A 13,129-nucleotide genomic window follows, 5' to 3' on the forward strand; every position below is an offset into this window, starting at 1 on the left:
ACACTAATATATGTCTAATGGTAAAACTGCAGTACACAAAGGACAGGTTCTCAGGGTCTGGTATAATTTTGCAAATTTGCAATGACGAGATTGACTTAAATTTTAGCAAGTTAACTCTGTCTCTCAAGGCATATCACCATAGAATATCAAACGTCAACAGCATGTAATATCTTTTAATTATAATTACCGAGTTTTTTTGTGAATAGTAGTAAAATATGTTGAATTTGGTAAAGATTCGTTTGAGTTTTGAATATTGAATATTCTTAAGATTTGTATTTTGTTCTGTTTGTATGGATTAGTTAGTTGTTGAGCGGCAGACATCTTTTCTATCATTGGAATATTTTTGAAGTGGTAGTTTGAAGTGAGTGAAATTAAACAAGAGGAGGGAGATCATTACAAGTTGCCAGTTTTTCACTTTGTCATGTTCAAAGATAATATCCTTTTTCTTGATTCATATTTATTGTTCTTTTTTTTATGCTTAATCATATGCTTTTGGCATCTAGAAATTCAAGCTCTAATGATTGCTTTTAATATTTTTCATTCTGATGGAACATAATGAGTAAAAATTGTATCTGTTTCTGTTGGAATATCATTTTCCTGGCTTTTAATGCTACATGATCTTTGGTAATAATATCTTATGTTAGCATGTTGTTGTGAATTTGTGATCTCACTAGCTAAGTTTGTTGTTTATAGGATTGCAAGTTTGGTTCGTGCAACGATCAACAAGTTGCTTTATGCTTCATGTCCTTTATGTCCATCACGATGGCTGAGAATATTGCGGAGTATGGTATGTAGATTACCCTTTATTTATACTTATAAATCTGAGGACATTGTCTTCTATACATTACTATTCTTGATCACTTGTATACAGAATTCAGTGTTTTCCCAATTGAAGACAAACAAACTAATATTATTTTATTGTTATTGTATGCAAGTCGCATTACATTATTAAAATTTTGTCATATAGCAATTTTTTTATTTCATTTTATATTTTCTGCTATTGGACAACCCAGCCATCCTAAGGAAACATACACTAATACATGGAAAGAAAAGAAGGTTACAAAAGGAGGAAAAACAATGGACTTAAATCTTGTTACTTGTTCTAAACTTCGAATGTCTATGATTAAGGACTTTTTTTGGTCGTCTATAATTTGACCTAATCCATTCTCTTCTGCACTTCCATTGAAATTGTGCAAGTACCTTTTTTCTTCCATGAGATGAAATATGTACATGAAAAAGTCAGCTAGTACTATGATATTATAAAGTGCTCGAAAAGTCAGCCACTTGCCTACTTGCATAAACATGTACTTCAAAACTTGCATAAACAGGTACTTCAAAAAGTCACAGAGACCCCTCTGGTTTACAAATTTCTATTCCTTATGGTCTTGTCTTTATAATAGTGATTCTATACAAGGATAGCTGTGCTGGTCGACATGCCCCGTGTCGGTAGTGGCACGGCACAACATATGGAGCCTTTTTTATAAAAAAAATTTCTATTTTCATCAATCATCATTAAATTAACTTTAGTTTTCGTACGTATTCAATATCCATATCATATCATAGAAGAATTACAAAATTTTTGTTTGTATGAAGACTATGTGAACATTACAATAAGTAATACTATTAGTGGATAAGTTTTGAAAATTATCGATAGTTTTAGTGCAACATTCTCGTGTTATTTTTATGCCAAAAAATGAAGTCTTTAATCCTTTTCATCATATTACATTCAACTGGATATTAATTTTAATTATTAAACTATTATCAATCAATATTATGTTTTGAATATTATTATGTGTTCAATTATATTATGGAGTATTCAATCATATTATGAAGTGTTCAATCATTAATATTAGTTTTAATAAATGTATTCAATTATATTATGTATTAAATAATATTATATTTATTTTCTTTTTAATAAAATTGGTCATTTATAAAAATATTGTAAAGATAAAGCACTATAATGTAGGTTTTAATACATATATTTAAACCAAAAACTAAAAGTTGACATGAATGTTAGTTTTAATGAATTTATTCAATTATATTATGTGTTGAATAATATTTATATTTAAGTATTGTTTTATCTTTCATAAAATAGGTCATTTACAAAAATAATCTAAAGATAAAACACTATAATGTAGGTTCTAATACATATATTTAAATCAAAAACTAAAGATTGACATACCGAAGAAATAAAATTATTTCTAAATATTCTAATTTTTTTGTAAAAATATTATAAATGCGTGTCAGTGGCACTCAGGGGCGTGCTAAACCGATGGTGGCACGACACTGTCATTGTTGATCCTATTGTGATTGCAAATTTTTGCAATCACAATCTATTTTGTTTTTACTATGGCGAGATTACTTGTTTGTTGAGAACACAGGGAGTAATTTTAAGGAGTTCTAGAGTACAATTACTTATTTCTATAACGTATTAAATCACAAGGATCTCGATGATTAAAAACTAAATCATCAGGAGGAGTGAAAAGGATTGATTGGGTATTGTCTTAAAAACTGCATTTATTTGTTATTGGACAATGATGAAGATGCATGCCTTAGCTTCATTTTGCTATACTTGAACTATTTTTTTAACATGTGACTGATTAGCAAGATGATAGGTTCTAAAACATATTTGTGTTGGCATATCAACAGAATGGTATATACTATATAGTAATGATGTTCACCAACCAATCTTATAAGATGTCTTATAAGTTATAACTACATTCTTCATTTGCAGTCATCAAATAAAATGAGGTATTATATCGCCACCATATGAGTTTGAAATTTCAAGTTGATGTGATTCAGACCACACTGAGTCATCTCGTGCATTGATACGACCTATGGACTATTTTCATATTTTGGTTTCTTAGTTTTCTTGAAGAATAAGAATTCTGGCTGTCGTGTTTGAATGCGGGGAGGTCACGTTCGAACATCTGTATACGTTCGCACATACAGAGAACGTGAATTTCTCGAACACCTAGTTCATACGCTTGCATATGTTCGTACATACAAAGAAGGAAAATTGCCCGTTCGAACATGCTCAACCCGTTCGAACGTGCTCGGCGAGAATGCATTGTTTCTAGGTTTATTATTTATTAGCTTTGCTTGTTTGGTTAGCCTTTTAATATGTGGAAGGCAACTTTATTGGGATTACCAATTAATATTGTGTTAACTAGGGCTATCAATTTAAACGAGCGGCTTGGGCTCGGCTCGACTAAAGCTCAAGTTTGGCTCGACTCGGTTAGAGATGAGCCGAGCCTGAGTCGTCGAAACCGGCTCGAAATTAATATTGAGCCGGTTCCAACTCAGGCTCGACTTGATAGGCTCGGTATAAAAGGGTTGAGAATTGAGAAAACCCTAATCCCCAAATCTAACACTCACATCCCCGACTCCTCCTTTGGCAATCAGTACCCGTGCTTGTTTCCTTGAGTTGGCGCGGTGCTGCCTCGCCCTCCTTTGCCAAGACGCCAAGCCGCCGCCTCGTCTCCTTCGCCCTCCATAGCTCCCACCGGCCAACTCTACGTCTGCAACCGCCGCACGCTCCTTAACCTGATCTACATCTTTGCGGTCTCCCACCACAACAACGGTTAGCGGAGCCGAGGCGGGCTGAATTGGAGGAGGTCTGCCGTCGATGCTCGCCAACAGTGATGGGTTATGGAAGGAATGACTAAGGAATGCAAATGCCGCCTCGTCCTCCTATGCCAAGCCGCTACTGCGATGGTGGTCGAAGTATTTGGAGAAGGGGAGGAGGATAAAGGGAAGGGGATTGGGTTCTTTTTGTGGCTCTGCTTGGGCTCGATCTAGCTCAGCTTGAATGAGGCTTGATAATAGTTCTTATTTCAAGCTTGAGCTTAGCTCAGGCTCGGTCTGGCTAGAACTCGACTCGAGTTGAGCTGAGCCAAGCCCGAGCCCAATTCTAAGGCTCGAAATTAATTACAAGCCGAACCTGAGTCGGAGACGGCTCACTCAGCCTCGGCTTGTTTACACCCCTAGTATTAACCTTTCTTCTTCCTCTATTCTAAATCTTCTCCCTCCTCGCTCAAACCCTAGCCATGTGCTCCCTTGACATCGGTTACTCCTAGCCTCCCTCAACTGTCAGGTCCTCCTTGGGATCTCGACCACCTTTTCCCCCCTTTTCTTTCACCCAACAGCACCTCGTGCAACCATTCCATCACCACCTTCATCTTCATCACCCGTCATCTCCACCTCCACCGGAACTTTGCCTATTTTTGTGCTAGCTGTAGTCAGAATTTGTAAAGGGCGTGACGTAAATCAGGAAGATACGGATTGAACTCATCTGGTTTTGTAATTTTCTGACTACGAGAGAATATTTAACGAATATTTTTCTCCGATTGCGCGGACTGCTTCTTTGCATCTAAGCTTGATCGGGTAGTTGAGGTCGGATCATAACATAATTGGGTCCCTACCTAAGAAATGTTTATGTGCATCTTGCTAGGTTGCGCCATGAACATCAAGCTCAAATGATGGGCAAATAGTGTGAGGAATACTTAGGCAAACATGACTGCAGTAAGTCGATAATACTGATACATATCCTCCTCAACTTTAGTTTCATCCTAGCTTTTATGTACCACAATTACAATTAGCCTCTAAATCTAAGTTAATAGGGGAAGGGAGACTATTTGGATGTTGTTATCCTTCTTCCTCTTTCTCTTTCTCTTCAAGTTATTCTTTCCCACTAGTTCTAGAAGTGGGCACTGGTAGCAGCCGCGGCGAGCTCGAGGAAGTTGATGGTGATGATGGTAGTTTTATTCCTTCATTTAGAATTGCCACCTCAATAGGCACTTAACTCCCTTATATTTCGTATCACTTTATAAGAATTTCATATGCTAGAAGCGTTGTGCTATCTTGATGCCAATATGCCCCACATAAAGCTATACCTATGGATCAAGTTGCCTCTAGGTTCTGCAAAAACACCATTAATGGCCATTGTGAACTTAGTTAGAATTATGATTCCGAAACTTGGTATTGGTCAGTATCGACCGTTAGAAACAACAATACGTATCAGTCATATCGGCCACCCATATTGGATCATATTATCTTTTACTACGTAAAACTCTAAATATTATTTAGAAATGCAAAAAAAATTATAAAAAATTAGAAAAAGTAACAGAAAAATGAGAAAATAAGAATTAGTCACATATTAAGCCTAAAAACTTTAAAAAAATCACTAAAAAATGATGAATTCCAACTTGAATCTTGTAGAATTTATACTTGTAAATTACTATTGCAAAACAACAGTAAAGAGAGAGATGAGAGATCTGTCTCTTCATTTTTATTCTGTAGTAGTAAGAAAAGATAAAAGAGTGGGTGAGAAAATGAGAGAAGAGAAATGAGAGAAAAAACACTCATCCAAGTTCACCAGCATATGGAGTAGCCAGAGGGGCTCATCAGGTCAGTGATGAGCTCAGTGAAGTGTGAGGGTGAGAATAGAATGTGTGAGAGAGATAGAGGATAAAAATTAAAACTTGAAAAGACAGCAGTTGAGAACATCAATTATAGGTTAGATACATTTTAGATTCAAATTGACTCTTAAAAAAGTTTAGTTTCTATCAATACGGCCGAGTTCCAACCGATACGATCGAAACGAGCTAATTGATCCAGTTGATACGACCAAAATTGGTCGATCCCAGACAAAAACCGGTCACTTTGTTTCGGTCTAGATTGGGATTAGTTATGGTTGATCCTGATCAGCCAATCCAACTCAGGATCAGCCAATTTTGGAAACCATGGTTAGAATATAAAAGAAAAAAACTTTAACTTCCATCATCTCCTATATAACCTATACGAACCTATCTCCTCCCTTGTTCCTGTCTTGCTTTTGACACTACTCTAACTTGCCTCAGTTAGTGGATCTCAGTAAGCTATATTGGTGATTCTTAATGGCATCCCCTATCTTTTATTGCTCTCTCCCTTCTACAGGAAGGGGAGCTACTGCCGAATTGGGATCGGGAAGAGCTTAGGCTTTGCTGAGGTAACAATAGGAGGATGCAATTGGGATTTTGGTGGGGCTTAAGATTTGGGGAAGTGACTGGAGGAGGAAGGTATTGGGATTGCAATTAGGAGCAAAATTGGATTTGACAAATTAATAGGAGGAAGGGAATGTGATTGGGATTACTGATTAGGATTTGGATACAGCCTTGGGATTTAGCAATGGGATGGGAAAAGGTTTGGGATTGAGATCTGGATAGTGCTTGGGCTTTGGCAAGGGTGTTCTCATAATTGGAGTCTGTTAAGATGCAATAGGGAGATGATGGGTAATGGTGCCATTTGGCATCTTTCTTGTCAGCTATCAAATGGTTGTAAAATGGTATGGACTATAGAAGGGCTAAGTTCTTAAATTGAAAGTCCCATAGTGTACCTTGATATCAGGCCTAACTATAGGGGGTAAAGTGTATTTTTCTTTTAATTCTTTTCTGTCAGAATGTAAATTTTAATCCCTAATTTCTTGTTTGCTCCGCACATTAAAGGTTGTGCGGAGTGTGGACACCGTACCACCATGTGCCTCTCATTACAAATGACTTTCATTCATTATCTCATCATTATTATACAATGGCAAGAAACCAAGGAGTTTAAATAGTAGCGAAATGAACTCTCAAATAATGGTTGCTGCATGAATTTGGATATAAATGTTTATTATAAATATTGCGAGGAAGACATTTTGATTATATTATTCCAACCTGTTTTAATGTACCATGATTGAATCCTTTTACTTGCATTCATCTCTTTCGAGTGAATCGTCTTTTGCATTTTTCTGTATAATAAACATTATAAGGAAAATATTTTTCTGTTGTAACTGCTATTAATAGTTCATAATACAAGGAATAATCAAGTTAAGTCTGGTTGTAATGTGTCTACGTGAACTTCTATGATTAGTCAAGTGGTGTGTACAGTTTGGTCAAACCATTTTGTTATGCTTGGTAGGTGGTAGTGTGATACATGAATACTTAATTTTGATCATTCCATGCTTATCGAAAGAGCTACTTTTGCCAATATGTCAATACTTGTACAATTACATAGGGTGCTATGTCTAGGCTCTGGCAACATCACTAGGAAGGAATGCTTCTGTGAGTCTTTCAAGTTCAGGCCATGGTGTCTTTGAAGGTGAAAAAACAGTATCTTATGGAGAAGATGATGAAGACATGATTACTAGCTCTAAAGGGGAGCAAATAAAGGGGCTTGCTTCTAGCATCAATGATTTTGCTAGGAGAAATAAACATCTTAGATATCGGACGAAGGTTTTTGCTGCAGAGTATGTCTCTTTAACTTGCTATTGTTGACTGTCAATTTGTACAAACTTTCTTCTTTTCTTGTTTCTCTGTTATGCAGTAACGTGTTAGCAAACATTGGCATGCTATTATGGATAACACATGATTTACTTTAATTTGGAATGCAAGAGACAGATATTTCGTTCAACTATGTTTGCATCTAGCCTTTTTGCCTTCTGCTTTCTTTCTTCTCTTTTTATGATTACCACGTCATATATTCTGACTGCATTCCTTTGTACTCTAGGACGAGGATAGACTTCCCTAATAAATAACAACAAGGAGCGTACTACAGAAGTCCTTTTAGAACTATGTTTTGGAATTATGACTTGTGAGCTTTCATCTGATAATCCCTCAAGAAATTGAAGAATACACGGGTTGATAACTTTATAGATTATCATAAAATATATTGTCAGAACTGTTATGATGCTGACAAGGACTATTTGTCTAAGATTTTACATGCTACAGCATGCTTTCTTGCTGATACCATGTTCATATGATACTTGTTGCTGCACATGCTTGCTGACACTTGTCGTAGTGGATATGGCCTTTGAAACAGCGCAACCTATAATAGCATGTCTTTTGCATGCCTTGGAGTTCTCTTGTTCTTTTATTTTGGTACATGTATAAAGATCCTTTGTGCATGTTCTTCTATAGTAACAACCATAATTGCTGACCCTTGGGCATGTGTCTTAAGATGGTCTTTATTAAGGGTGTCACGGAAGCTTCTGAGCCACTCAAGCTTCGGTCATTTGCAGCTCAGCTTGAGTTTTCGTCTCATTTAATAAAGAGCGAAGCTCGAGCTGGCAATGGCTAGCTCAAACTTGAGTCTGTTTAGCTCAAATAGATAAGATACTTTTAATCGTGAACCTGATTGCATTGAATTTGAAAGTTGAAACTAATCACACTGAACTGGCTGGGTTAGGCTTGGTTCGGTACATGGTTGACACAGCTTAATATTGGACGTCTATATGTAAATTCATGCATAAAAGGTATATATCATTTAGAAAATTGCTGGATTGAATTTCAGTGAGGAAGTGACTTAAAGATAAAAAGATAATATTTAGTTTCATTCTGACAGCTGCCATATAACAGATAGGGCCTGATCTAATTGTCAAAACAGAAAAAAATCATGCTCATTTTTTATCGTAAGGTAAGCTGGACTTTGCAATTCCCATTTATCTATATAATCTGTATTAACCTAACTTCAAATCAGGGGCTTTGTTCACAAAGATAGTTTATTATCACTAATGAACTGTCTGTTTGTATGCTGCTAACTTAGTATGTTTGGGTTTTCTGGTTACTTCTTTCTCTCATCATGAGGTTCTATCTTTTGTTAGTTTGAATTCTGAGTTGTGTGCTATGAATATATAGTTTCACTGGAAAAAAATTTGGGTCATTGTTGCAACATTTCTGTGAAATAGGTGTTTGAGTTTTCTACCAACTGCCGTTGGAACAGATCCTGCACATTTTGATCTCTCTTTAGCAAGGACCCAGATAGCGAAAGGGAACAGTACCTCAAATGATTGGCTAGTGCTTAACCTACAAGAGCTGGTCTCACTTTCTTATCAGGTACTACATTTTAGTTTATATTGAGTGAACACTGCTTCCTGTTGCAAAATAGGCATAGTCATATATGAAAAGTTGACTAATATTCTGTACTACAGATAAGCACTGGAAAATTCGAAGGTATGCAACCAATAGGCTTGAGGCTTCTGAGTATCATAATGGACAAGGTATTGGATAACAAAGCCTGGAATGACCTTGCTAAACATTTTATTTAGTACTCTTATGTTTATATATTGTGTGATTATATGTTGCTTGGGCTATGACTGATATAGTATTGCAGACCAGAAATATCTATATTTTCAGTTAATGCTAGTGGTTTCACTTTCTTGCATACTTTCGAATTGTAAAACATAAGGGTATTCCATAGTGAATTCAAATGCTTCTGTTTTATAGCTTGTCCTACAAGCTTTCTAATCCCAAGTTGTGTTTTACTGTTTATATATTTGTTTATGCTGGACTTGGTGTGAATTATTATTTACTATTTGGTTCTCAAAGTACAACTTTTTAGTATATCAAATATTTTTAGGTTTTAGAGAAAAAGTTAAATTGTTGGGTCATAGTGGAAATTTCTTTCTTTTTTTATACTGTTGTATCTATTTGGTGGCATTCAATAATAAAAGTTTCTGGGAGATACTTCTTACTTAGTACTTAATGTACCTTTCAGTTTGGCAAGACGCCAGATCCAGAATTTCCTGGGCACATCTTATTGGAACAGTATCAGGTTAGTCCCAGATCTCTTGACTTCATGAAATGCCAATTGCTTTTGCCAGTGAGTTGTGTATTCTATATGATTTGTAGCATTTCCTGCTCTTTTAAAGAAGCACTGACAGGTTAAACCAAGATGAATATATAATGGAAAACAGTAGGATACTTTCATATTTTCACACTTGTATAGTTGAATTTATATATTGATGTTAAGTTCGTTGAAATGCAGGCTCAGCTTGCTTCAGCTGTTCGATCTGCTATCAGCACTGCCTCTGGCCCTCTTCTCTTGGAGGCTGGTCTTGAGCTGGCTACAAAGGTCCACAGTCTCTCCTTTTATTTTTGAATTTTTTAGTCTTGCAGCTGGAAGGTTACATAAACTCTACTTTTTTAAAATTTAGATCTTGACGAGCAGAATCATTGGTGGGGATCGGATTGCTCTTAATCGCCTATTTTCATTAATTTCACGCCCACTAAGTGATATGAAAGACCTGTACTATCCATCATTTGCTGAGTGGGTTGCTTGCAAGGTATTGCTGATCTTCTAGTAGAATTTACTGGAACTGTACTAGTTAGACATTTTTTATTTTCTTACATTTATCATAACTCTTCAACTAGATTGTAGAGGATTTATCTTACATACACATGCATCCTATATGATAGATCAAAGTACGACTTCTGGCTGCCCATGCCTCCATAAAATGCTATGTATATCAATTCCTGAGGGAACAGAAAAATGTTCCAGATGAGTATCTGCAGTTGACACCTCTCCTTGCTAATAGCTCAACCGTCTTAGGCAAGTACTGGATCAGTCTTCTCAAGGACTACTGTTATATCTGCTTTGGCTTACATTTGAAATTTAATGTAAGATTATCTATGAACCTTCAAGTTGTGTTCTCCAATATATTTCTTTTAAAGTTAAATTTTCTTTTTTATGGCTATCTTCTTCTTTCTTGCAGCACAAGCCATTTCTTGATGGAATTCAGTCACTTTTGGTTTCGTCCAAGGTTCAGAAAAATCTCGATGAATCTTGGCCATTAATTCTGCAGGCAACTGCATTAGATGCAGTTCCAGGGGAGTCTGAAATGAACAGATCTATGAACTATGATGCTGATGATCTAGGCGAGACTTCATTAATATCTGGGCGCAGCATGGTCAAATTGGAAAGCAATGAATTTCATTTTCTTTGGGGGCTGTCACTGCTTGTTCTATTTAATTTTCAGGAACCAATAGTGGATGAGCCAGCTAAGATGGTTCTTCCTCATAATAAGGAGAAACTTTGTCGATATTTATTGATCCACGGGCCAAATGATGTGAAATCATATGAGATTGCCTTGCCGGTATTTCTATCGCTTTCAAAGGAAGTCTTTTTCAGCCAGGAATTTCTTCAATTGGATATCTGCAAAGAACTCCTTCAGGTAAGATATTTTCAGGTTAAATACCTTTTGGGGAACATTTTCTTTAGCATTTTTATTTTCTGTAACTTTCCCTCATACACTATACATATATTATGAAAATGAGTCCTTTGCAAAATAAGTGCAAATTACATTTTGTATGTAGGATATTTAGTTGCTTCATTTTCTTCTGTATCCATCTTTTACAGTGAGCAAAATTCTTGTATGATCCATATTCTATCTCTTGTAACTTTGTTGGTTCACTGTGCAAGAATCTTGTATGATTCAATACCAAACATTCTATCTTTTAGTGCTTTTTAGAATGAGTTCTTATCCTAATATTGGATCATTTGTTGCAGGTTCTTGTATATGCTGATTGTTCAGGTGGCCTTGCCCTAAATTTAGTATCTCAGGTAAACTACTATTGAGGCTTGAATAAAACTTCAGTAGTAAAAGCAGCAATTAAGAAGTTGGAAGGCTTGTTTACTAATGTGTTTTATATATAGCAGAACAAGGATAACATAAACAAACTCCTTATGCTTAATCTTGGAATCAGTTGGTACTCATCTTGATATATATAATTTTTGCTGTGAGAAAGAGTTCTGTAGAATTTTATGTCTGTATAGTTGTGTGCTTGTGTAAGACCTAGGAGCCCAAAATGTGAACCTGCACTTGGACTTAATTAGATTGGATCTGCAGGGGATGGAGCTAACCCAATTCATTGCTTTTGTAGTAATAGTTCCAAGTCTTTATTGTTTTAGTATGATGTTATTGCAAGTTATCTGCTGTATTATTACTTATTTAGGCACATCTATCTTATATCATTTCTTAGAAAATTGTTCTGGCCTAATATCCACCTTTTTGAACAGGTTGCTCAGTTGTGTCCTGAGAATTTTTTTTGGGTGGAAGACTTTGCATTTGCAGTGATGGAACTATGTACCCATTACCTCATCTTGGCATTTCAAAGGTTATTTTCTTTGTATGGTATTTCCTAGATATGTATCACAGGAATAATGTCATTGACATGACGTTGTAATGATCCATCCTGTTGGCTGCTTGCAATTTATGGTTTCATACCCCTTAAACGTAAGTCATAAAGGATTGAACTCAGCTACTTGTTTATGATTATTGATGCAGTACTAATGCGAGTTCTCAAGATCATTCAAGTGGTGCTTTGCTTTCTGAATTATCTATTACAGCTGAGATAATGGCTTGTCGAATGAAAAATAAGGTGCGTCAAAGCCAATAGCTTTCTCAGAAATACTCTCCTGCCTTTAATCTGCTTTAGAATTTGAGGTTCTCATATTTTTAGAAGGACAAGATAAGTCAAGTTTTTACATGTTACTTGTCTTGTATCGTACCATCATATCTTAGGGGATGTTCTTTTGTCTATAGCAGCACCAATGGAAATTGGCAGCATCACTTGTATCAGTCTGTTACCAATCATTCAAAAGAGCTTCAAGTAACCTATACTTGTCAAAAATAATCTCTTTTCTCCAGAATATAGCACCATTTTTGAAGAAATGTTTCAAAGGTAATTCTGATTATCATTGCTCTTCTAGTCATCATAACGTGTTATATTATTATTTTTCTTTATATTCTAAAGTAATCTCTTTATGTTAATCCTAAACTAGGTCCTAAAGAAATATAGTCTACCTTAAACTTAATTTCATTTGTAGCAAATCGTATGGTTTCATTTGATAAAAGATATTACACTTATAAATGATGCTCAAAAGTGGCAAGGTATCACTTGACTAATTTGGTAAGTTTTATATTCCCTAAAATCAAAGGTCTTTGATGTCACCTGCAACAAACTTAACCTTTCAACAAAAAGATCATGTAGTATTGTAATGTTGTCAATTTGTGCATTTTAGCATGATTGTTATTGTCACAAGTCACAACATACAGGATGCCTCACACCATTAGACCAAATAGATATGGAAATGGAAAATAAAAAGGAAGTCAATATGAAAAGGGATTGGAAGATTAGATGGAGGAATTTATAGATCTCACAGTTGCATACATATGGAGGAAAGAAAGAAACCCACTTAAGATATACTTTGCTTAGCTAGTAGGTTGAACATCAATTCATCATATATAACTTACATGGAAATCAGAAAGGAAATTTGTGATTTTCTTCCTTTAACAAGATCCATCTGTTCCCACAAAGTGCACCTTTTGCAG

The 13,129-nt window shown here is 35.6% G+C and overlaps 1 protein-coding gene across 2 annotated transcripts in view; it reads left to right on the forward strand.

The window, feature by feature from the left end:
• LOC140781214 (protein SWEETIE) overlaps positions 1-13,129 on the forward strand; it is a 67,531-nt gene that overhangs the window by 49,033 nt on the left and 5,369 nt on the right. Inside the window, exons 31-43 of one of the 2 annotated variants that reach the window (XM_073127103.1) lie at positions 694-787; positions 7,050-7,267; positions 8,705-8,852; positions 8,948-9,016; positions 9,514-9,570; positions 9,784-9,870; positions 9,953-10,081; positions 10,215-10,415; positions 10,511-10,969; positions 11,305-11,358; positions 11,815-11,912; positions 12,083-12,176; positions 12,341-12,479. In XM_073127103.1, coding sequence (XP_072983204.1) covers positions 694-787; positions 7,050-7,267; positions 8,705-8,852; positions 8,948-9,016; positions 9,514-9,570; positions 9,784-9,870; positions 9,953-10,081; positions 10,215-10,415; positions 10,511-10,969; positions 11,305-11,358; positions 11,815-11,912; positions 12,083-12,176; positions 12,341-12,479 — 1,847 coding nt within the window. The remainder of the gene's footprint in view (positions 1-693; positions 788-7,049; positions 7,268-8,704; positions 8,853-8,947; positions 9,017-9,513; positions 9,571-9,783; positions 9,871-9,952; positions 10,082-10,214; positions 10,416-10,510; positions 10,970-11,304; positions 11,359-11,814; positions 11,913-12,082; positions 12,177-12,340; positions 12,480-13,129) is intronic. The other variant, XM_073127104.1, reaches the window with a different exon arrangement.

Source organism: Typha latifolia, chromosome 2 (assembly GCF_019914945.1).
Source record: "Typha latifolia isolate L0001 chromosome 2, TyphaL0001v2, whole genome shotgun sequence".
NCBI classification, from domain to species: Eukaryota; Viridiplantae; Streptophyta; class Magnoliopsida; order Poales; family Typhaceae; genus Typha; species Typha latifolia.